Consider the following 23279-nt stretch of genomic DNA (forward strand, 5'->3'; position numbering starts at 1 on the left):
AAGTCTCTTCAGAGGATAATGACGGGCACCTTTCATCTTTGTAAATTAATTTTAAAAGTGCAGATGTATCTAATGCTAATCATCAGCTTGCAGCTGTTATTTAAAATCTAATTTGCCAGTGTCTTCAAAATAATTTGGGATTTAGGTTCCTAGCCACACCCTTTTCAAGGTCTGGGCAATGTTAAACTGTTTCCCTGTCTTTCTGTCTAATTTGTTTCAGTTGAGGTGGGCAGATAGTTTCACACTGTGTTTCTTTCAAGCCGGAGGGCAATTCCTAAGAGAATATTTTCTTCTAAATTTTAGGGCTCAGGACAAAGCAGCAGTTCAACTCAGTGAGTTAGAGGAAGAGATGGAACTACGGATACAGGCTGCAGAGCATAAAGTTAAAAAAGAAGTGAGTATTTTATATTTACAGCATTTCATAATTATTGAACTCTCAGTGATCTTAAGCAGGATTGATGGCCACGTGTGGTTTTGATCCTGACGGACTGACTCAAAGCTGCTCTAGGCAGGGCCTGGATGAAAAAATGCTATGCATGAGATGAAAGAATGCATGATCTTAATGCTTTCCTAAAGAGGAGTATCTGCTTAGGTGTAATAAACCAAGAAAAAAAAGTCTGTCCCTTTTGTGGGAACATACTGGCCAAGAAGAGTTTCTTTCTGAGACCAGTATTGAAAACAGACTGGAGAAAATTATATTTCAGCACTAAAGAATGTAATCTAGTTCTCCTAGTAAAATAATTTATGTATAATTTAATGCTTTGATTATTTGGTCCTGCTTTGTATGTCTGCTTGGTGTAATGATCTTTCTTTCCTCCATTCTCCTGCAACTACATTTTAGAGACTTAAGAGAGGGGTAACTGTGATAGCAATGTGTGAGGGCCTGGGCCCCTCAAACTTAATGGGAAATTCTGTTTTGATCTGCTCAATTTTATTCGTTGTTTCAACCCACTTGCAGTCTATATGAAAAGGAGTAAAAATCCTCTTCTCTTACCCAGGGAGAGATATATTAGAGCCACATGTGACTGAACAATTCAAAGGAGGAAGACCAGCTCGCTGGTTCATTTTGAATTGTTACTACATTCATTTGAGATAGGCCAAACTTTATATGAGCATAACAGTTTGTGAAAGTGTTTTAATGAGGGCATAAGAAATGCTTTAATTAATACTTATAGTATGGGCATAATTATTGCTTGGTTGGACACGTGGTATACTGAACATCTATATGTATTTGCTATGGGTTGTTTTACCAGAGTACTTGCAGAAGCAGAAGTAACAAACTGCTGTCTGACAACTTGCTGATTTTAAGTTGTTCACACTAATTGATATGTGAAGGTAAATGGTATTCTGATAGATTTAGTTCAAGTAGCTTTTTTTCCTGTACAGGAGAAAACAGTTCTACCACACCATAAAGGCTATTGTGTTCCTAGAAACAAAATATAATGGCATAAAAATCTTAAAGATATCACACCTGCCAAAAAAAAGTGTGATTTGATGTGTTTAACTAATGATAGATAATGCAGCTCTTAGTAGAGATAAATTTTCACTTCCAGAGAAGCTAAGTTGTTAATGTTTAGAAAACAATTACGTTTTCTCTGAAAAATTACTGTCCTCAAAAAGTGACAAATCACTGAAATACCGTTTTTCACTGCTTAAAAAAGATGACTGGGATGTGTGTGGTTGCAATTATGTACTGGCATTATGCAGAAGTGAATCTTCTGTGTATTATCTACATCTAGTCTGTGTTCTCAATCACTGTTTGTGTCTAGCTATAGGTATGAGGGATGGTCTGTTAACTTGTTTTTCACAAGGCTTTTTTAATTTTCACTCTCCAGTGTTCCTTGTAGCTCCTAACTCCACATACCGCACCTACTAAAACGCCCTGAGTGTAAATGTTAAGTTATTTACTTTGTGGGAATGTACTAAGCCATTAATCTTAATGTCTGTAATCAAGGCTATTGTTTGTCAGAGTGATCTCAAACCGGGACACCTGCTTCTGCATGAGCCTATCCTGTATTTTGTTTCTTCAAGGGAAGCAAATAGTTACCCAACAATACTTACAAGTCCGTGTAGTTGGCAACAGTAGGGGAATCCAATTTAAATTGATTACTTGGATTATTGTTTTAACACGTGAATGCCAGCGTCACCTACAGGAAATTCTGAATTCTAAACAAAATCTATGCCTGCATCTTCCATGTGAAAACTCAACCTGTCTTATTGGCTCCACTTCTCACTGCTGCATTCTGACTTCTTGTGTTGCGAAACTGGAGTCCCTGGGAGTGATTGGAGTGAGTGAAACACGCCAGTCAATAGCACACTGCATCCTTGCAGGCAGTACTTGGTGCAGTCTCTTAAACACAGGCGCACACCCTGCTATATGCCCTGGTAAAAGATGGCATTGCTTCCATTTCCAACTGCTGAGACCATCCTGGTGATGTGGGTAGTATTGAATAGACAGCAGTGAAACCACTCCCTTGTCTCTGTTCCTGGGATGGTACCATTTATCTAAAACTAGAGATGCTTTCATCTGCTTTTACTGACATGGGCCTCTAATGTTCTAACACTTGCAAGCAAAAAAAATTAAAAAGAAAGAAGTAAAAAATGAGTGACATTGAGAATATTAAGTGCAGGAATCATGAATGAAAAACACTGAATTGACCCATATCGTTACTCATGCCATTATTTTATTTCTGTGAGTGTTTTAGAAGTGGACTGCAATTACAGAATCAGAACCTATGGATCTTCAGAAAGGGACAGAATAGAAAGATACATTTGTCTAAGCAAAAAGCATGTGCTTTCCAAGCCAATGAATGGATTTTTTGATAAACATTTGAAACCTGTCTCAGCTTCTAATGAGATTGAAAATATTGCAGGAGAAGCAAAAGGCTGAAGAAGCACTAAATGAGCTGAAGCGCCAGTATGACACTGAAGTTGGGGATCTTCAGGTGACAATAAAAAAACTTAAAAAGGTAAGTGAGTTGAAGTCTGGTGAGTTTTTTAAAGTATTTTAAGAGATCTTGACCTCATTAAATGCTTCCCTTAAGATGGATAATCATAATTGTAGGTTTCTGATTTAATTTGTATGAGTAAATGGCAACTGCAGATAATTTTTAGGTTGTGTTGACATTCTCTGCTATTGTATTCATGCTGTGTAATTTGTTGAAATACTTAGGAAAGGGAGCAGCAATTATTACATAAGTTCTGTAGCTTAACAATTTTCTAGGTCTGTCACGTTATTAGCATTGCAGTTACCTAGTCTTACGTTTGGCCCATTAGAAATAGTCCAAAATATTGCCACTAAGTGTTTGTAATTTATAAATAAAGATGGAATTTGCAACACAGATATTGTAATTTTAGTACCCAACTTTATGTATAGTGCCTTTTAGAACTCAACTGCAATCTGAGATAGTAATTTGATTTCTAGTAATAAAGCAAAATGAAATCTCAGATAGGAATGATGTTTTGGAATATTTCATAATTTGGGTTTAATTGTCACCTTGGTTTTTGCTATAAGTTTTATCAGAATTATGGCAAGCAAAGTGGATATATTTTTTGGGTTTTGTATTTAATTGCACTTAGAATAACATTTTCAGAAATGGAAATTTTTTACAAGAAACATGAGAGCTTCTTGTCCAAGTACTACATAGTTGAGGTAGTAATAATTTTTTATATTTTTTTAAGTTAGTGTTTCTCTCTGTTTCTATCTTAACGGCAGTCTTCTGTGTCACTAGTTATGAATATTTTATACCTAAAGAGTGAAAAAAGCATATCAATTTTCTAGAAAGCCAGTGATTTTTGAAATAATGCTGTCTGCTACTACATTCAGAAAAACTCTTTAAGTTTTAAAAACTTTAGTAACAGTAAAACTTTTTAGCAATTATTTATTGTGATTTTCATAAGGTTTTTTTTTTAAATCAGAACAATCAAATAAATTAATTGCGCATTTTTTTAATACTCAAGCTGGAGGAGCAGTCCAAGTCTGTCAATCACAGGGAAGATGTAGTTGAACTGAAAAAAAGGATACATGATATGTTGCTGGTAAGAGAATGTTATTATTATTAACATATTAATTTAGCCTCAGTTTTAGTATCTGCAATACAGATTGTTATACTTGTGGAGATTTGGGTTTTGATTTTTGGTTGGGGTTTTTTTTTTTTTTTTTACATTTACTAATGGTCATCTAGAAAGTAAACCTTTGAAGTTATGGATTAGTGTATGTGGATCTTATAAATTGAAAAAGAACCTGTTTAAATATATACACATTCTGCATAGGACATTTAGAAATGGCTTGAGATCCTGTGGTCCCATTTTTTTTGTAACTGAATGGAAAATAAAAAGTTAAGAGGTTCTCACGTGTTAATTTAATGACTTCTCTGTTGATTTAGCCTTCTTTAATTTTCTTTCCCTCTCTATGCCAAATTTTATAGTGTCTCATTTTTGTGTTACTTTTCTTTTTAAAAACTATGGTTTTTATTCTACTATTATAATATATCAACATTTTGTGGAGGTGACTGTGACAGCTAACATCTAATGTCTTCCTTGTTTGAAGGAAAATCAGAGACTTAGGAAAGATCTCTTAGAAGCACAGACAAATATAGCTTTTCTGCAGAGTGAATTGGATACCTTGAAAAGCGAGTATGCAGATCAGTCTTTGAACACTGAGAGGTAAGTTAACCAGAATCTATTCTCTGATGTAATTATTATGTATGCAGTTAGCAACTGTTATTTTCTAAATTTGCCTTAAAGGGTAGGTACATGTTTGATACCGTGTCATCAATGCTGCTCATAAATCTTGTTAGGTTTCTGAAAGAGCAAGTTCTGGCTATGATGCAAACTCTCTGTCTTGCAACAATATCCATTGATTTTAGTGAGACTTTATTAGGAATAAAACAACAGTACAGAATCAGGATTATTTTTCTCTTCATGGCTTGCACTCACATGAGGACCTGTATAAATTTTAGTTTTGGAAGCCTTCCATGTCTATCTTAACCATTTGTTTTTCTAAAATGAATGGAAGCTACTTCTAGTTACTCTTTTAAAGGAGCATAAAGGGCAGTTTCATGGTGGTGTTATCATCAGATAATACAAATTATATTTGAAGGTAAAAGGAAACAGTTCCCATGGTTATTTTGTACAACTTTCATTTTCATTCACAGTCTTTGTTGAGTTATAATTGCAGAGATTAATGAAGTCAAAGGCAATATGGTGAAAATGTAAGACTATCCTGTTAAGCATAAGTTTATTTAAGTTTGGTGTTTGGTTTTTTTTTTTTTTTTTTTCCCAGGGATCTAGAAATTATTCGAGAGTATACTGAAGACAGAGATAATCTGGAAAGACAAATTGAAATACTTCAGTAAGTTTGTAGAAATTCAGGTTTTTTATTATCAAACTTTGTCCCACCATATTTGAGATAAGTATGCAAAAGATTGGGTTGAAATTTGGGGAAGAGTTTCAAGTTAAAATAATGAAATGGCCTAAATTATCATAAAAGGTGTTGTTCTCAACTGTCATAAATGTTACTGTGGTATTAATTCTGCAGTGGTACTGACCCACTAACACTCTAGTTGTTTTCTTTCCATTTCTTTTCTTAGCCCCACTAACTTTCATTTCTTTCTATTAAGCTGAATGTGATTTGACTCTGTCCATGTCTGTCCAATAAAAATTATTGCCTCGCTCCTTTTTCTATTGGCTTTGCTTCTCCAGTAACTTCCTGTCTTATTGTTGTCTGGAAAGTACCAAGAGTGTGCAGTATTATGCAATAGGTGCGCAAGAAGGGTCACAATGAATAGATTTTTTATATCTTTATTTAATATCCTTATCCAAAAAAAATTCTTTTTTTCAAGCAGATTAATGATATATGTCTTCAGAATCACCTCAGCAATATTTAAAGGGTAGTCATTTTGTACAGAAATGGCTGGACTAGTTGTTTTATCGTGTGGGTTGTTTGGGTTTTTATTGGCACTTTTGTTTTTTGTTTTTTTGGGTTTTTTTTTAATCACCATTCCTCCAGTACCTTAATTTCCACTGACCAGAGACCATGCTGTACCAGTGAAAATGGGCTTCCTGGGCTGCCACTGAAGCCTAAAATTCACAGTGATTTTTTTGAGTATCTGTCAGTGTGTTTCCAGTTTCATGTAACTCTTTGGTGTTAGCTAAAGAAGAAATGGGGTTTTTTAGAAGTATTTTGAAAATTTTTCTTTTGGAGAGTTTTTCATGTTTTCTTGAGTTCTGCAAGTTGAACTGTGTTTCCTTGTTAGATCAGCTAATAGAAAATTACATGACAGCAACGATGGTTTAAGAAGTGCACTTGAAAACAGTTTCAGCAAGTACAACAGATCATTGGTATGTATTTATGATTTTGTTACATTGTCATAAAAGGTGAAAGAATCAGCACAGCACAATTAAACTGGTACCTCACTGGGTACTGAGAAAATAGAGGTTTTTTCAGTGGACTCACTGTGGGAATACTCCTGTGTAGTTCTGTTAGATTTTACTTACACTTTGTTTAGTACTGGAAGTTTTGTTAGAGCACAGCTGCTTTCCAAGTGCTTTGGAAAATTACTATTTTAAAAAATATTCTGTGATGCTTTATGAGGTGAATAAATCAACAGTTTCTCCTGCGCTAGAGGGAATATATTTATGTTGTGTGTGAATATGAATGGCATGGAGTACTGATAAGAGACCTTAGTCAGACCATTTTGGGCTCTTAGAACTGCATTGGAGTCTCTTGTAGCAAATGTCACTTGAAATCCTCCAAACTAGAGAAAGGAAGGCTTTAAGGTAAGAAAAAACCTACTCTACACTGTCATTTTGCTGTCCTGTGAAACCTGTTAAAGCTCTTAAAACTAATAATTGGGCATCATGAGGAAAGCATATAGCTTTTTTGGAAGGATGGGATCAGAATAATGGGCCCACAAAGACAATACTGGAGAGGAAGGAGGAAAATAGGGGTCAGTTCACTGCCTGTTTGCAGTATTCCATACCAGTGACCATGAGTGCTTTTTGTTGATACAAGCTACCAGAGCATGTTGCTTTTTGTTGATACAAGCTACAGATGCAACAATGGATACCATTTTCAACTGTCATGCGTGGAAATATAAATGAGCATATTACATAGAAGACACTGTTTCCAGTGAATAAATGGAGGCACAGCAGAATTTACAAAATACTTTTGTCACATGCTATTAGTTGAGACCTTTCCTTCACGATCTCTCTTAGGAACTGGGAGGTAGCTCTCCTGAAACTAGCTCAGCTAGTGACAGTTCCCCTTTTTTTTCAGTATTTTTTTCAGTAGTCAGCATGCCATGGTCTAAATATCACTTTTCAAAGCTTAGCATTTCATAGTCTTGAGGTCAGTCTTGAGGTAGTCAATGAAATCATCCTCTTGGAAATTCTGTTTTCTTTTGTAGTTGAACATGTCTAGTATGTTCAGTATAAAGGCAGAGGTGAAGCCTAAATGCTATAGGTAATAAGCCTTCTGACTCTCAGTCATATATGAAGTATGAGGTAATATATATATATATGAAGTATATATATTTTAAAAATATAAATAAACATATATTAAATACATCCAATTTGTAATTTTGATGATGCGCACTTTTCTTTCTGAACAAATCTAGATATAATCCTCTGTGTTCATCAAAGTTATAGTGCATTTACTATGTATCTGTTGCAGCGGTTGGCAAATACCTCACCAGGAAGTACCATTTCTAGAAGCAGTTCTAAATTTAATGGTGAACATTCTCCTTTAAACCCACGATATGACAGGTAAGCCAGGCTTGCTTTTGTTAATTTGAGAATGGCTTGTCTTAGAAGACCAGATTAGTGTTAAGTAACAGACAATGGTTCTGTCTGATTTAGAACAAATATGTGACCTTAGCAGATGATCCAAAATATACTAAAGTCAATAGGAATCTTCTCAATGACTTCAGAAAGCTCAGAATAACCCTCTTCAGTAGAAGCCATAAACTTGTGGAGACATCAGACAGCCTCTTGTCTGGTCTTGGCCTCTTTTGATTCTAGTTTGAGTCTCAGCCTCTTTGTCTCCAAGAAACTGTAAAATTCTTCTGAGGACCTTTGTTAGCCTTTCTCAGTACTTGAGAAATAAAACATTTTTGGTTTTGTATGCCTTTTTTTCCCATATAATAATTAGTACAAATGTGGGCCTGATTCTTCAAATCGCCTTATCTCACACTGACATGCAAGAGTAGTGGATGCACTTGGATATTTATGGGATAAGAGTACAAAAACACTAAGTTATCTAAATGCAATTAGATAGTCAGAGGTACTTAGTTTTCTACTTACTAGATAAAGATCACTGAGCAGAACTTCCTCATCATTTCAGAGACTCCCTGAAGACAGTGGGTACTGGAGGCAACCCTGAGTGCTATCAGTCATGTTATGCTTTCACACTTGTTTTTATAAACAGATCCATCAGCAAAAATGTGTGTCCTTAATCAATGGATGGATTATTTTGTCTTCTTTTTCTTTAGTGGTATTCCCAACCGTGGAGAGATCTCTAATAGAGGTCTTAGTAGTCTGCCAGAAAGAAAATTATCTTGGATAGTAATTAAATTGACTTCACTTCACACTTACAATATCCCCATTCATTCAGCAGTGTCCTTCTTATTGTGTTGTCTCCATGTGAGATGTGTTTGCTGGCTATAAAGTTTTGCTTGTCAAAAGCGCTTTCCTGATTCTGAATGCGCAAAAACCCAATTCCCTAATGTTGGACCCTCTGAAAATTTTTAGAGGCATCCACTCTAAGCTGCATATTGCATTCAGTAATTTTCTGAGGGAGTAACTAAAACCTCTCTGGAGGCTTGGTTATGTTGTTCTTTTTGAATACTTATTAGTACATACCACATGGTGCAACCCTTGCATTTCCACAGAAGTGAGAAATACAAGGCACTTTAGAAGAAAGTGTGGTAGGAATATGTTATGTGGTAGGAATAAAGTTTATTCATAACATGTGTGACTTGATAGTATCAAAAGACAGAAAGAGATGTGAATGTCCCAAAACCTGTTTGTTTTCAGTACTTTGTCTCCTGACATCAGATCAGCATGAAGAGGTATTGGTTTGTATACTGACATGATTCAAGCAATCTGTTCTAAAATGTATGATTTTTTTTTTTTTTGTCTGTAAGATTCATCTTGGTCTAACTTGTTTTAAGCATATATGAAATTCCCAGCATTGAATTCATAGTTCAGTGCAGTTGAGAAGTGCCTGCTTAAGAACTTTATTTCAGGGAATGCCTGACAAGCTTAACTTTGTTATAGCATGCACTCTTCCTCAGTAATTCAGTGATTTGATATAGGCTAGTAGGTGCATGAATACAAAGACCATGTATGCTTTGATATCCCAGAGCAAAGATCACATGCATACATGTGATTATTCATTAGCCTGAAGGGGTGTAAATTAGATGGTTCTGAATGTTACTGCATAGGAAAATGATGCCACTGTCACCCCCATTTGACCAGGTGCAGGGAAGAATTCGACTCAGTAACAGCTTCATAATTTGGTGATTTTTCCCAGTGTACTCTCCTGTGTTGTGCCATCACAGGGGAGCCCCTCTGGGAGCCAGCTGTTGTTACAAGGATTGATGCTGACCTTGTCTGGTTTAGCAGGTCTGTGCATCACACCCATTCCCAACAGGGCTAAGCCAGACCCTCTCTGCTCTGCTATGACTTGGCGACCTTTACTGCCTCACTTTCGTTGATGCCTGTCCCTGTCTTGCTGAAGGAGCATGATAATGATTGTAGCCATTGTAACCTTTTTTATGATATTGGTTTTCTTAGGGTTCACTCTATTAACCTTCCTTTTTCTGTGTTTTTATTTGCATAAATAAAATCTTTTTTTTCTGTAATCCATACTGTCATTGCTGCATTAATTAAATATTTTTATATATTACAGTATCCAGAAGGAAAAAAAAAAAGACTTTTAAAGGAAGGTAAAGGGAAAAGAGAGGAATTCTGTGTAAAAGTTTAGGTTTTGCATAGTGTATCAGACTGTAAGAAAATTCTTCAGTGAATTCTTCCACCATTACTGATCTCCTGAACTTGGCTACTCCATCTTCTGCATTTATAGCTGTTTCTTATTGGCATGCACATGCATGCCTCTGTAAACAAATGTATTCATTTAAATGAGATACAGTATGTCAAGTTTGATGTCTTAGAGTAGGCCAAAATTCACTAAAACATCATATGTATTTTTCTTTTTCTCATGTCTTCATAGTACATCACTTTCTGAGTGTCTTTTAGATAGGCTTTTTAAAATTAACAGATAGTCATAATTACTGACACTTGGAAAGTGATCATCAGTAACACAGATTAAATAATTTGATTTGAGCATCCCAAGACATATGATTGAGAAAGAAATTCTTTGTAAAGGCAAGATAGGGATTGACATATGTCCTAAACATAACATTAGCATTTCTAAGAATTGACTATTCCAGAAGGGCTCAGATTTTGTTGGGAAGAGCATTTATTATTGGGATTTATAATATGGAATAATTTATTTTTCCTCCTCCAATATTTTCTTATTAGGTCGTCTCATTCTTCTTGTGTCGATGAAGATTATGATTCTTTAGCCCTTTGTGACCCAATGCAAAGGATAAACTGTGAAGTTGACAGCTTACCTGAGAGCTGTTTTGACAGTGGTTTGTCTACCCTGAGAGATTCAAATGAGTATGATTCAGAAGTGGAATATAGGCATCAAAGGATTTTTCAAAGGTCACAGTGTATGCAAGAAGGCTTTGGTGGTGATGCTTCTGATACAGATGTAAGTGCCAGATTTACTTCTTGTCTGAGAAAAGCCTTTGACTGGAGACAAAATTAGCTTCCTGTTTATAAAATAAAATGGATCTTTGCCCACAGGCCAATTAAAAGTAAATATTTGGGTCATACATATTTAAATTAATTAGTGAAGATATTTTGAGAATAAATAAGTAGTTCTCTTTTTGAATTTACATTTTTTGATAAGTTTTCAGGTAATAATTTTATTTTTTAAGTTTATGTGATTCTTGAAGTTTGTCAGACTGTATGCAGAAAGGAGCTCATTTTCTAATGATAAAAAAATCGATAGAAATAAAATAGGTTTCTATTCACTTCCTCTTACTATGCTGTGGCAGTGGAGAAAAAAAGCACATATGAGATAGAATACTGTTGGTTCACACATCGATTTACAGGCTAAAGTCTTAGAGAATTAAAAAAATCTAAGGAGGTATTACTGTGTCTGTTTTATTGCTGGTAACATCAAAAGAGTTTCTGAGGACTACAAAGTAAAAATAATATCAAGCACAGTGTAATATGTTTTTTTTTTTTTAAAAACCTGTTCATTTAGTAGACATTAATCTCTGTGGAGACTTTGCTATGAATAATGTTGATTTCAGCTGTGCTCTACCTGATTTAGCTTGAGTATTAATAGCATATAGAGTAATGTCTTTGGGGAAATTCTTAATATTTGCAAAATAAGCTTTGAAATTAAGTATTGTCCTAATTGTTTACTGTGACTTTGTTATAAGCTGAAATTTTCTTATAGAAATTAGTTTGCTCTGTTAGAGTACTGAAAGAATGGATGCCAAACCATAAAAACATTAAAAGACAAAATGTAGATTATACTAAACAGAAATTTATGAGAAGAGAATTGTCACCGTATTTTGATTAGACTTGCGCAGCTGTATCTGGTCATTTATCTCTGTTTAATCCAAACTCTTAAAGTGTTTTACTCAGTCTTAGCTGTGCCTTTCCAGAAAGACATACTTTTCTCACCAGAGAACTAACTCATACTTTCAGGTTCCAGAGATCAGAGATGAAGAAGCATACAGTCCTGCTAACAGCACTGCAGTTTTAGACTGGAAGCCCTCACGACCAGTGAGTCGAAGCAGCTCAGTTGCTTCAACGAGGAAATACATATCTGCTCTCACCCCTCAGGTAACCAGTTCTTCAGGGGAAAAATGGAAAAGAATGATACGGAGGGGTAGGTTTTTATGAGTTGTTACAGAGGGATTCTTTTTATTTTTAGTCAGATGCAGCTGAATGCACTCCAAAATACCCCAGTACAGAGAAGGCTTACAAGATTGTTCTTGCTGGAGATGCAGCAGTGGGAAAATCCAGTTTTCTTATGAGACTTTGCAAGAATGAATTTCAAGGCAATACCAGTGCAACTCTAGGTATAGTTGGTGTTCTTCTTAAAATATTGAAGTTAACTTCATTGTCATTTTGCAGTGAAGAGGATGAAAAGCTTGTCTTTGTGATTCCTTGCTAGGGATATACACAGAGAGTTTCTTATGCAGGCTGTGAGACCTAATTGAGTACTAAAGCTTAGTAATAACAGCTGTTTCTAGAACAAGATAGGGTACTGGTCTAATTTAGTTTTTCTTTATGAAGCCTCTTTCTGAATAACACAAAGCACCAGAGAAGGAATGTCTGTGTAGGAACTTTCAGTGTGTGTATGAGCTTTTCTGCATTTTTCATTGCTTTCTTGTTTTCTCAACACTTCACTCTTTCCGTAGTATTTCGTACTATCCTTTCATGTCTTTCCTACCATTTTTTGTTGCAATTTCTTCAAAGTGTTATTGAAGCTTTGCTTTAAGTACAGCTAGAATGATTTCTGACTGACTTCTGTATAGTAGTGTACTTGTCAGCTAACACACTTAAGTCTTAAGGATTCCAAAGACTGAATTTTGTCTTCCAATCAAATCATACTTTTATGTTCGTTTTATTGCCTCTTGTCAGGATTTTTGTTCTAATTTATCTTTTTCTTCCTTGGTATTTGAAACCAAGTTTTTTATGTGTGTTTTCACTTCTTTGATAAACCTGTTTAGCGAAATAAAGCAGCGAGAGTTCTTGCTTATTGTTCAGACTTGCAATTTATATAAATTCTTCTCCGAAAAGGCAAATACATTCAGGGGATTATTGCAATTCAGAAGTATGGGCATGAGTGACTGAAATCTTACAACCTATTAAAAAATATGAATTTTGGATAAACTGTTATATGTAGCCCCTACCTTTTATTTGTGGTTTCTTTAAGATTATCGATGGGTTATTTTAGACTATAAACATGATTCTTTTCAGGTGTGGATTTTCAAATGAAAAGACTAATTGTTGATGGAGAACCTACAGTGTTACAGCTGTGGGATACAGCTGGGCAGGAGAGGTTAGTGATATACCCTGCACTTTACCTTGAGTTATTTTGTTTGTAAAAGTCATTTGCCTTTTTTTCATCTAGCTGGAAAAAAAGCATTAATTGTATGGTCCATATGTAAGTATCTGTAAACAGATGCAATTTTTCTCTGCTGAGACCTCAAGACAGGTGGAATGCTTATGCGTTATCTTCGATGATGCTTGAGGTATCAAGAGAAATAGTTGAGGTTCACTGCAGGATCTATTAACTAAATCTGTGTGTCCCTCCTTGGCAATACTAAACGGTGGAGCAGATGCATATGGTTTCTTCTGTTTTTAGTCTTTAGCTTTCTTTGTTCTTATTACACCTGTATTTTTAAGCAGACTTTTTCTTTGAGATTCCCTTCCCTTCCTCCCCATCTCCTATTCTTTCCATGAAAATCGTGGTCCCGATTTGTATTGTATTTAGTATATAAAAACTTCTTTCCAAAGACTTTGGAATTTTGCTAAAATTATCTTTGTATATTGCTGAGTTTATATCCATGATTCTTCAAAATATTGTGTAAAGTTTCCTCAAAATCCTATGACATCTTTACTTGAGAGCCATTACTTATTTACCAACAGCTTTTAGGGCTTTTTAAGAGGTTAATCTAGTGCTGTGGAAGTCAGTTTAAGATGTTCATTGGCCAAGATTTGTGTTGGCTGTATGTACGTGGGAATCCAATCAGCCTTCTTCTCATGTAATGAATTTGTGAAGAATATTTTAATACTTGTTTTAAATACCTAGTTACTATACTTGGTTGAGTAGATTGTATATTGAAAGATTGTAGATTGAAAGTTCACGACAAAGATGGCTGTAATTGATCATGAAGTCCTCAAATAATTTTATTGGATTTCTGTCTTTTTCAAAGAAGTAAAGTGAGCTATCAATTTAGAAAGTTATGTATAGGTCATTCATTGAATCATAGAACCATTAAGGTTGGAAAAAACCTAATATCTTATTGATATTAAACTGAACTATTATTTGATAATGTGGCCTTATGCAAATACTTTCTTTTTTTCGGAAAGATTTCGAAGTATTGCTAAATCATACTTCAGAAGAGCAGATGGTGTCTTACTGCTATATGATGTAACATGTGAAAAAAGCTTTATTAATGTGAGAGAATGGGTGGATATGATTGAGGTAAGACCCTTACATATGTTAGAACTTAGAAGCTATGTTTCACTACATTATTGGTTTTTTTAATTTATAAAATTATATTAGATGTAAATTGTAATTATCCAGACTGGAGGCTGTCATAGAAATAAAAGCTACGTAGAAGTCCGAAATGTATCCTGATATACTCAGTTAGAATTCAATCTGATACATCTTTGTCTGTTAAAGGATGTTGTCAATGACACTCTTCCCATTCACTTCCTTTTAAAATGAATGTGACAGCATATTTCAGATACCTTCTTCTGGATGGCTTGAATAGTCCTTGGAGTCTTTGTATTTTAAACCAATATATTAGATATATAAAATAGCTATAGCTTCAGTGAAATTTTCAGGAATTCTTTCTACTTGTGCTTCTTGGTTTTTTATTTGAATATGAATTTGCATGTAGTGCAAGGGGTTTTCCTCTTCTGCTGCGGATGCTTAATAGGAGGGAAAGTGGCAAGCAAATTACTTAGTTCATTATGAAAACATTTTCTTTTAGTCATGGTATAGGAGTTGGCTACTTTTCCCTTAGTACTTTTGTCATACAGCATTTAGATGCAGTAACCAATTCCATTAGATGAACTTAACACATTAGATTCCTTTTTGGGAAACAAGGCTTATGGGAATGGAAACACATGTTTACGGGCTGATAGTTAAGCTGACTGCTTACGTTTTGAGTGGTTTATAGAAAGTTCTTAGCATAGCTTTTGTAATTTGTCAGTTTTTTTCTACTAGTGTACAAGACTTTGTGGAAAGGAAATTGATATGACATGATGATGTTGGCCATTTCTTTGTATTGTGAATGTTCTAGCAATAACAGGATGCAACTCCTTACAGGATGCGACTCATGAGAATATTCCAATTATGATGGTCGGAAACAAGGCAGATCTCCGTCAAGATATTACAGAACAAGGGCAAAAGTGTGTGCCTATAAACTATGGAGAAAAGCTGGCTATGGTAAGGTCCAAGTGCACCTCATTAGTATAAAATAGTCTTAGGAATTTTTATCTGAAAACCATCTGAGAAACTAGTAAACAAAGGTAATTTTATGCTCACTTGTCCAAGTCAAGTAATGAGGATTCATGGACACTTAGCATTAAACTATTGTGTTTTGATGGTGTTTGCTGGGTTAAATCACATCCCAGTGTCTGCTGAGCTGAAGTTCATTATTGGCTCTGAAAGACTTCTCGGTCTTTCTCGTAAAAAGGTGGATGGACAGATGACTGAGTTTTTCTGCTGCCAAATAGAAGTTGTTCAGTAGTTCAAATATGAGGCCCACTATTGACTGATTTGTGTCCATCCCGATTTTGTGTGGAGTGTTTTCATCTTCAAGAGACTCTTGTATTCGTGCCCCGTGTGCAGAAAGAAAAAAAAAATTCTCTGCTATAAATAGAAGTGTGAACAAGTTTTTTTTGCATGTATTTGTGTGGGTGAAAGCAATGCACAAATCCTGTATTTTGTAGAATAGGAGGAGTCTTAAGGGTCTTGAATGGATGAGTGCTTGCACAAGTGATTGATTATACTGGGATAGATACCATGTCTGTTACTTGTGGAATGATGTTTTTTTCGTTAACCTACAATAACCAGATGCTATAGTTACAGTTGCTAGGTTAAGTAACCGGTCCTGGCCACTTTCTATTTTATAGTCTTGTGGACAAGAAGATTGAGTTTGAGCATTAAGTTTATAATATGACTTTTTTTGGGTTTATTAATTCAGAATATAACGATTATAAACCAGAAGTAATTAAAAAACAATTACTGTTTTATTTCACAATCCTAAAGAGAATGTGTTCGACAGTGAAGTACACTAGCAGAAATTGTGTTCATTTAAATGTACTGTCATTCTTTGTGTTATTCAGGAAACAATTTGTAATTAAATGTACCCATTCACATGGGAGCCATCTCAGATCAGTTAGCTTAACATTTTATTTTTACTCACAGACTTACAATGCACTATTCTGTGAAACAAGTGCTAAAGATGGATCTAATATTGTAGAAGCAGTTCTTCATCTTGCTCGGTAAGTAACTATGTTTTATTTTCACCTAAACACATCTGAGTATATTTTATGAAGAGAACATTTTATGTGAATGCACATGGAAAGGTACACATATAGTTTTAAAATTGTACCAATGCTAAAAAAATTTGAAAATAATACTCTGTTAAATCATTATAGATAAATGCAAGATGGGATGTATTCTCAGTTTAATGAAATAACATTTTTGCTTGAAAATGTTACAAAGCTCTCTCAATAATTAATATTTAAACCAGGACACAGTTACAGAGCCCACAATTTTAAGAACTGTTTGCTGAGTGAATTGTAATTTTAATTGTACATGGATTTGTTTTCTTGATACTTTCATAATTTATTTTGAAATGTAATAATTCTATGTGTAATTATTTTTTCATTCTTTTACACATATTAATATTTATTCAGTTTTATGACCATTCTAATTGCATATATTTTCTTTGATGTCCCCTTCTCTAAATTATTTACAGATAAAAATTCTGTTTATGTACATTTAGCACCCTGGTATTTCTATAATAGTGTGTAATCCAAATACTACAATTCTACTAACTTTTCAAGCCATTTTTGGTTAAAGTATAATTTTGAAAGAGCTGTAAGAAAGAAGTTATGGTTCCAAGAAAGTGTTCTGTAACCCATAATCAATCATATTTGCACAGCTTTTAAGTCTGCATTTCTAAAAGGCATCCAACAGCATGCATTTATTCTATGAAAGTAAATTCATACTTGAAACTGAAGTTATTTGTTTTTGTACTTAGAGCTATAAACATTCTCTTTTTTATGGTAACATACAGAATCAAATGAAAACTTCTCAAAAGAAAATGGAAGATAAATCAGAACATGTGGGAGTTACTAGATAATAAAAAAAATATAATATTTTATCACTATGAATTGAATAGAAATGTCAATATGATTACCAAATTGGAAACTTGTGAGACACGTTGATTCTGTGCTAATTTACATTGTATTAGCCGTACAATAGATGGTGATGAACTCTGCAGCATATTGTGGTAAAAATAGAAGAATGAACATGAATAGAAATGTGTTAATTGAGTGCAAATTTTTGTTTTTTTACAGTGAGGTGCGAAAACGAAGTGATAATCAAGATGATACAAGATCAGTAACCAGCCTGGCTGGGACACCTGTCAAAAAGTCAGCACTCACAAAAAACTGTTGTAATGTTTAAATGATAGATAATTTTCCTTAACTAAATAACTTGTATATTTAAAAAAACCCAAGTTAACAACTAAACCAAAATATTTCAGTAGTGTTTTCCTTTTATTATGGATTTATACGTTGTATATTTAGAAGCTATACGTAATCTTCAAAATCCAGACTGTACTTTCTACTCATTCAAATTTGTGGAATTGCTTCACCCCATAGTCTTTTTTCAGTTTTTTAAAGTAATATTATTCAGTGCAATGAGCTCAGAATCAATGCTACAGTAGTCACTGCATACAATATTGTAATATATATTATTGTCTCTACCTGCATGTTTCTTTATGGCATTCGTATTTCTTATATATAGAACATGGTATTATCCAATGTCACTCACAGGTAAAGAAAAAATTACAGCTTCAGTGAATATAATCTCTTTTTGATCGAGTCTGCTTATCTAGTTTTTGACAGCCTTAAATATATGTTGATTAAACATTTCTTAAGAAAACTCCAAACCATTAAGGGTTGCCTAGGTCCAAGTAATCCCTAAGTTTAGGGGAACCAGAATGATCTTTATCAGGAGAAGACAGTGGCAGGTGCATGGTATTCTGTTGTAGTTCCTCAAAAGTTGGCTAGTTAGAATGTATTTCATTTCGAGTGTTGGGGTTTGATTAAGAAGTGTGAAATAGACTTTATAACTGATCCTACACAGCTAAGAGGTGAAAGAAGCATTTGTCTGGACTATTACAGTTCAAAATTCCAGAGAGAATGTAACACCTGTGATACGTAGGATTGCCGAAATGAGTTATGATCCAATATCTCTCTGCCTATTTAAGTTAGATCCTTATTGTTACTACAAACTGGTGCAAGTTGTAATTTTTCCTTTGCTTTTTCAAATATCTTCTATTCAGTCACTAACTGAAAGATTGTAATAGTACGTAGGAGTCTAATTTAATATATATTTTAATACATTTTTATAAGTTTTAAATCAGTAGGTGAAAGAATTACTGCACATGCACAAGCATTTGTATAAATTTTTCAGTAAAAGAGAACCCTGGAATGAACAGCAATCACTTTAATGAGAGTTCTTTCAACTGATTTTAGAAAAGTTCTGAGAAACTTACCAGAGGGTGGTAGCTTTAGGTGTCATCATCTCTAAACTGAATTTTGCTTAAAATAGTTCCCAAGAGTTCCATAATGTAGTAAAAAATCATGGGCATTTCTACAGTTAGTGGTCAAAATCCAGTTCTTCTTGACTTTCACTGATTTTGATCAAAATAGGATAGGACCTTTTCAGAGCCAGAAACCTGTTGTCTCCTCTGTTTCCATTAATAAAACATCTCCAAGCTGAAGCCTAGTTAAGTAAATCAAACCTGGGTTAAGTTTTATCAATTGATGGAAAAACTGTATGACTAGCAGCTGTTTGCTGCATTTTATAAGCACTGTATGGCCTGTACTGTGTTATCTCTTGTATAAAACACAGAGATCTGATAAACAGGAAGGTTCATAATTTAGAAATAATAAAAAGGTTTTAACTAGGGAAAGAATTTGTTTGAGGCATCCTTTCAAATATGTAATCAGAGCAGCTAATCCTTAGGTAATTATCAGAAAATTTTTCACCAAGAGAGAGAAATCTAATGCCAGAATGAATAAGACATTTTATTTCACTGTATAATAGTTCAGACCTAGAAGACAAAACATGTTTGGTGAGGGTTTTTTGAAGTACTAGGAGAATCTTCACATGCTGCCTAATTCGATGCAGGAGATTTCAGGGTTGTAGTGTCTTCCCACACCGCACTACAGGATGCCTCACTGTAGTTCTGAGACTTATCTGAAGCATGTGGCAGAGAATGCAGGACACTCAAGTGTGTCAGGAATATGCCTAATCACATACATATTGTTTATTGTTAACCCTATATTATTAAAAAAAAAATACAGCTTCAGTTAGCTTCTTTGAGCAGAAAAGCCAAATATAACTGACTGTTTTGGTGAGGGCCTTTTCTGTGTTGTTTGTGTGAACCCTTCCCTTTGTCCATATGAATGAAATGGAAGGAAAATTAATTTGGGAAGTGTTTGCAGTAGGGAAAAGAGAGGAAGGTTATATAGTCCTTGGTTTGTGAAGTGTGAGCCTTCAGCATGTAGGCATTTGCATTTTCTCGGGGTAAGATCAAGATTATAAATTGTTACTTATGTTCCAAAAATGTTTCTCATTCAGTGTTGTTAGCTTGGAGAGCCTGGACTAGGGATCAGTGTTCTAAGTGTGTGTCCTGAGCTACTGTGTTTGACCAGTTCTGTGGTATTGGCCTCCAGTAAATAAGGTGCAATGTTTGCTTAAACATTATTGACACACCTGCATGAGCAAAGTGTTTTGGCTGGATGCAGAGAATCACATAAAGTGATTTGCAGGCAGGATTTCTGGAGGTGGTTTTGTCCAGCCTTCCAAGGACTCAAGCAGAGATGGACTTTGGCTAGTCCTAGATTTGGTTATCTGTGGGGTTGGATAGCCTGCCTGTGAAAATGCTCCAGGACAGAGGTATACTACTATCGTTCTGGGCAAGATGTTCTCATACTTGTCCTCCTTTTCTGTATTAACATTTCTCTTCATGTCCAACTTCAGTTCCCCAAATAACTTCAAATTTCTAACAGTTTTCCCTCACTATGTAGAAGAATTTGACTATAATCTTGGTGATTTCCCTTTTAGTATCTGTAGCTGTCCCTTGGCCTTCTCTCCACCTGAGTCACAACATCAGGAGTATCTCTTGCAAAATGTCTCTGGGTTTCACATCCCAGAATTAGCAGCATGTGTGCATGTGTAATAATTGCTTTCATATCTAATATTTTTATCATACAGAGGGTGCCATGAGAGTATCCATGTTTGTAGAGAGGCTGGTTGAAGGATATAAGTTCAGGGACTTGCCTCCATACCAGTTTTTCCCTCTCTGCAGGCCACTGATGTTTTCAGTACTTTTGTTTCTCGTTTATTTTAATAACCAAAATCTACCTTATGTTATTTAGTCAAATTATGTAGCCTGCATCAATTTATTAAGTTCTGTAATTTTTTTGTGTCATGTAAAGCAACTTTAATTTGCAACAGTGTTGTTTTCTAAATAAGATTCAGGGTTGAAGGTTGTTAGCTGTTAACAAAGTTTTACCTTGGAGTAAATTTATGATCAACGTCTAGAGGACTGAAAATGCACTATTAAATGGGGATATATATAGCTATAGCTCAGTTGGAACTCATTTTAGAAATCCTGTCATGGTCAGTTCCATCATATTTTGAATGTTCACATAATACTGTGTTGAATTTATGTTAAAGCAAAAGAACTTGGAATGTTTAAATCTAGAAATTAAAGAATGTATTTATATGTGGAAATAATGAATGCATATTTTTTTCTGTTGTTTCACTTTAAAAGGTTACCTTGTCTTCAGCCTAAAAGGTAAAATGACAAACATCAGCTTTATGCTCTGACATGGTTGCACTATTGTCCTTTGAATGTTTTTATGGTTTTGTTTAGTACATAAGAACTGTTTGTTTAATCACACAAATTTATTTTTTTAGTCAGTGAAAGTGTTCCCTTAAGACATGTATTTATTTGAAAAAGAAAAGTCTTTTATGTTTTTCCTCATGATCTGTAAATAAATTATTTTTATTCAGTTGACATGGAAACATTATTTTATCCTGTATTTTTGACCCTTTTAAATTGTAATTTATTATGCATTTCTGAGACAATAATTCCTATGACACACTCCAAAAGTGTTTTGATCACGTAAGTTCTTGTAACTACTTTGTGCCTGTTTAGTATATATTGCTGGCTTAATAAGACAAACTTCAGCTTCTAAGTTCTGTTATGGCCTTACATAGCTTAAGTATTTTTCTGTGTAACTACTTTCGTATTGACTAGAAAATCCTCTGTTAGGAAAAAAGATTGCAGTTATTAATCTGTATAAGATGCTAAAATGTAGTTTAAGGAAAATATCTATAGGCCACTCCTTCAAGGAACAACGTTCTGCTGTGCATACATGCAGATCTCCAAATAAAGTAATAAGTTCTGTGCTAGTGCAGGCAGTCCAAATATATATCCTTTTAAAGAGGTTTTCTGTTTTTTCCCCTATCAACTGTTATACAGCAATGGTAGGGGTAGCATTTTAGGTAAAAATACTGCAGTCAACAATCCCCGATTCATAAACCAAAGAGAATAATACATTCTTGGTACTTCGTTATATTATAAAGAAACATATTTTCAATATGTTTCTAGTTGTGTTAGAGAATTGTAAAAATGGACTAATATCTCATGTACAGTTCCATTGGCCTTTACCACTACCTCTGCCAGACTTGATATAGTGTGTAATTCTTTAATGCTGTCTGGGCTACTTATGGATTAGAGAAGCTTTTTAGAGTGCCAGTTATTTTATTATTTATCTTCCACTGTATTACTATCAGTCCTAATAGTTTCTTATTGGTATTCTTGGGACTAGTAATACCAATATTTGTCATTATTAATTTTTTAAAACTATTCCTTATTTTGAGGAAACTTCCTGTAAAAGAAAATGTGACTCAATAAGTGAAGTGTTACTGAGTCTGTACAAAGAAGTCCTTTCTATGCAATTCTGCTCCTTGAGTTACAGCTTCAGATAGCTGGACTAATACAAAATTAATCATGAAGTAGCTGAGTAACAAATAAAACCAAGCTATGGAAGTTTCCCACTGAATATAAAAGGAAGTATGTAAAATGTGAATCTGTTTTTAAACTAGTATGAGGAAATTGTACCCATTGTGTGTTCATCTTTCAATAAAAGTCTGTATATACTATAAATAATTCTAAATTATGAAAAGGTTTTTAAAATTTTATACAAGTAAAACTGGATTTAGTGCAGCTTGTCTCTCCTTGAAACAACTGATCATTTGCTGTAAGTTTGTATATATAGGTTTAAAACTAACACCTTTCCTGTATTAAAAATTACTGAATAATAAATTATGCTTCAATAGCCATTTTTCTTCAGTGTATTTTCTTATCAGTACACACGGACAGCAGTCCAGCATAACATCTGTTACCTGTCAGCTTAACGTTGTTGTTATTCACCAACTTCTGCAGCCAGTTGCATGCAAGAGTGATGCAACTAAACACGGATATCTGGCTGCCTCCAAATTTTTAGCCTCAGTGAACAGTCATTGGCTTTGAGCTGAGAGATGTCTGTTACTGTGATTCTCAAATAAATCTTCTGTACTTCTTTACAAAGATGCTGTACTGTACTGTGAAGATGCTGTGCTGTAAATTAGCTGTACTTCTTTACAGAGGTGCATTAGCCATGCTGTCCCTAACCACCAAGATGTGATATTGGTCAAGTAAGAAAGAAAAGAAGATAAGTAGCCCAAAATAACAAGCCTCTTGCAAATGTGGTCATGTAAGACTCTTAGCATCAAGCAAAAAATACTTAGGGGGATGTATATCAAAGACAAAAAATGCCCCAAAATAAAAATTAAAAGCTGCATCAGGTAAAATTGGCCCATTTAGATGTTACCATGGAATCACAGAATCATGCAAGTTCGAAAAGACCTCCAAGACCGAGTCCATTGGGTAAGACCAAGTCCTGTTCTTCCAAGCTCACATGTGACTTCACTAATGATTGAATTTGGAGCTAAAGCAAGAATGTGTGCTGCTTTCTGAAGCAGAACAATAAGCCATGGAAGGATGGGATGGGGATGAGGGGTGTGTCACTGTCAAAATGCCCTTTTCAAAACCCAATTTCCTTTCTTTTAGAACTCAAGACATAATATT

At 34.5% G+C, this 23279-nt stretch overlaps 1 protein-coding gene across 1 annotated transcript in view; it reads left to right on the plus strand.

Annotated features, from left to right (window-relative positions):
* The window catches only part of RASEF (RAS and EF-hand domain containing), a 33764-nt gene extending 11283 nt beyond the window's left edge, over positions 1–22481 (plus strand). Inside the window, exons 3-17 of the mRNA XM_059492952.1 lie at positions 304–394; positions 2874–2969; positions 3961–4038; positions 4550–4665; positions 5285–5353; positions 6258–6342; positions 7676–7767; positions 10546–10780; positions 11794–11931; positions 12023–12170; positions 13075–13156; positions 14191–14305; positions 15158–15277; positions 16262–16338; positions 17422–22481. Coding sequence (XP_059348935.1) covers positions 304–394; positions 2874–2969; positions 3961–4038; positions 4550–4665; positions 5285–5353; positions 6258–6342; positions 7676–7767; positions 10546–10780; positions 11794–11931; positions 12023–12170; positions 13075–13156; positions 14191–14305; positions 15158–15277; positions 16262–16338; positions 17422–17530 — 1651 coding nt within the window. The 3' untranslated portion in view covers positions 17531–22481. The remainder of the gene's footprint in view (positions 1–303; positions 395–2873; positions 2970–3960; positions 4039–4549; positions 4666–5284; positions 5354–6257; positions 6343–7675; positions 7768–10545; positions 10781–11793; positions 11932–12022; positions 12171–13074; positions 13157–14190; positions 14306–15157; positions 15278–16261; positions 16339–17421) is intronic.
* Positions 22482–23279: the final 798 nt, after the last annotated feature.

This window comes from Ammospiza nelsoni, chromosome Z (genome assembly GCF_027579445.1).
Source record: "Ammospiza nelsoni isolate bAmmNel1 chromosome Z, bAmmNel1.pri, whole genome shotgun sequence".
Taxonomy (NCBI): domain Eukaryota; kingdom Metazoa; phylum Chordata; class Aves; order Passeriformes; family Passerellidae; genus Ammospiza; species Ammospiza nelsoni.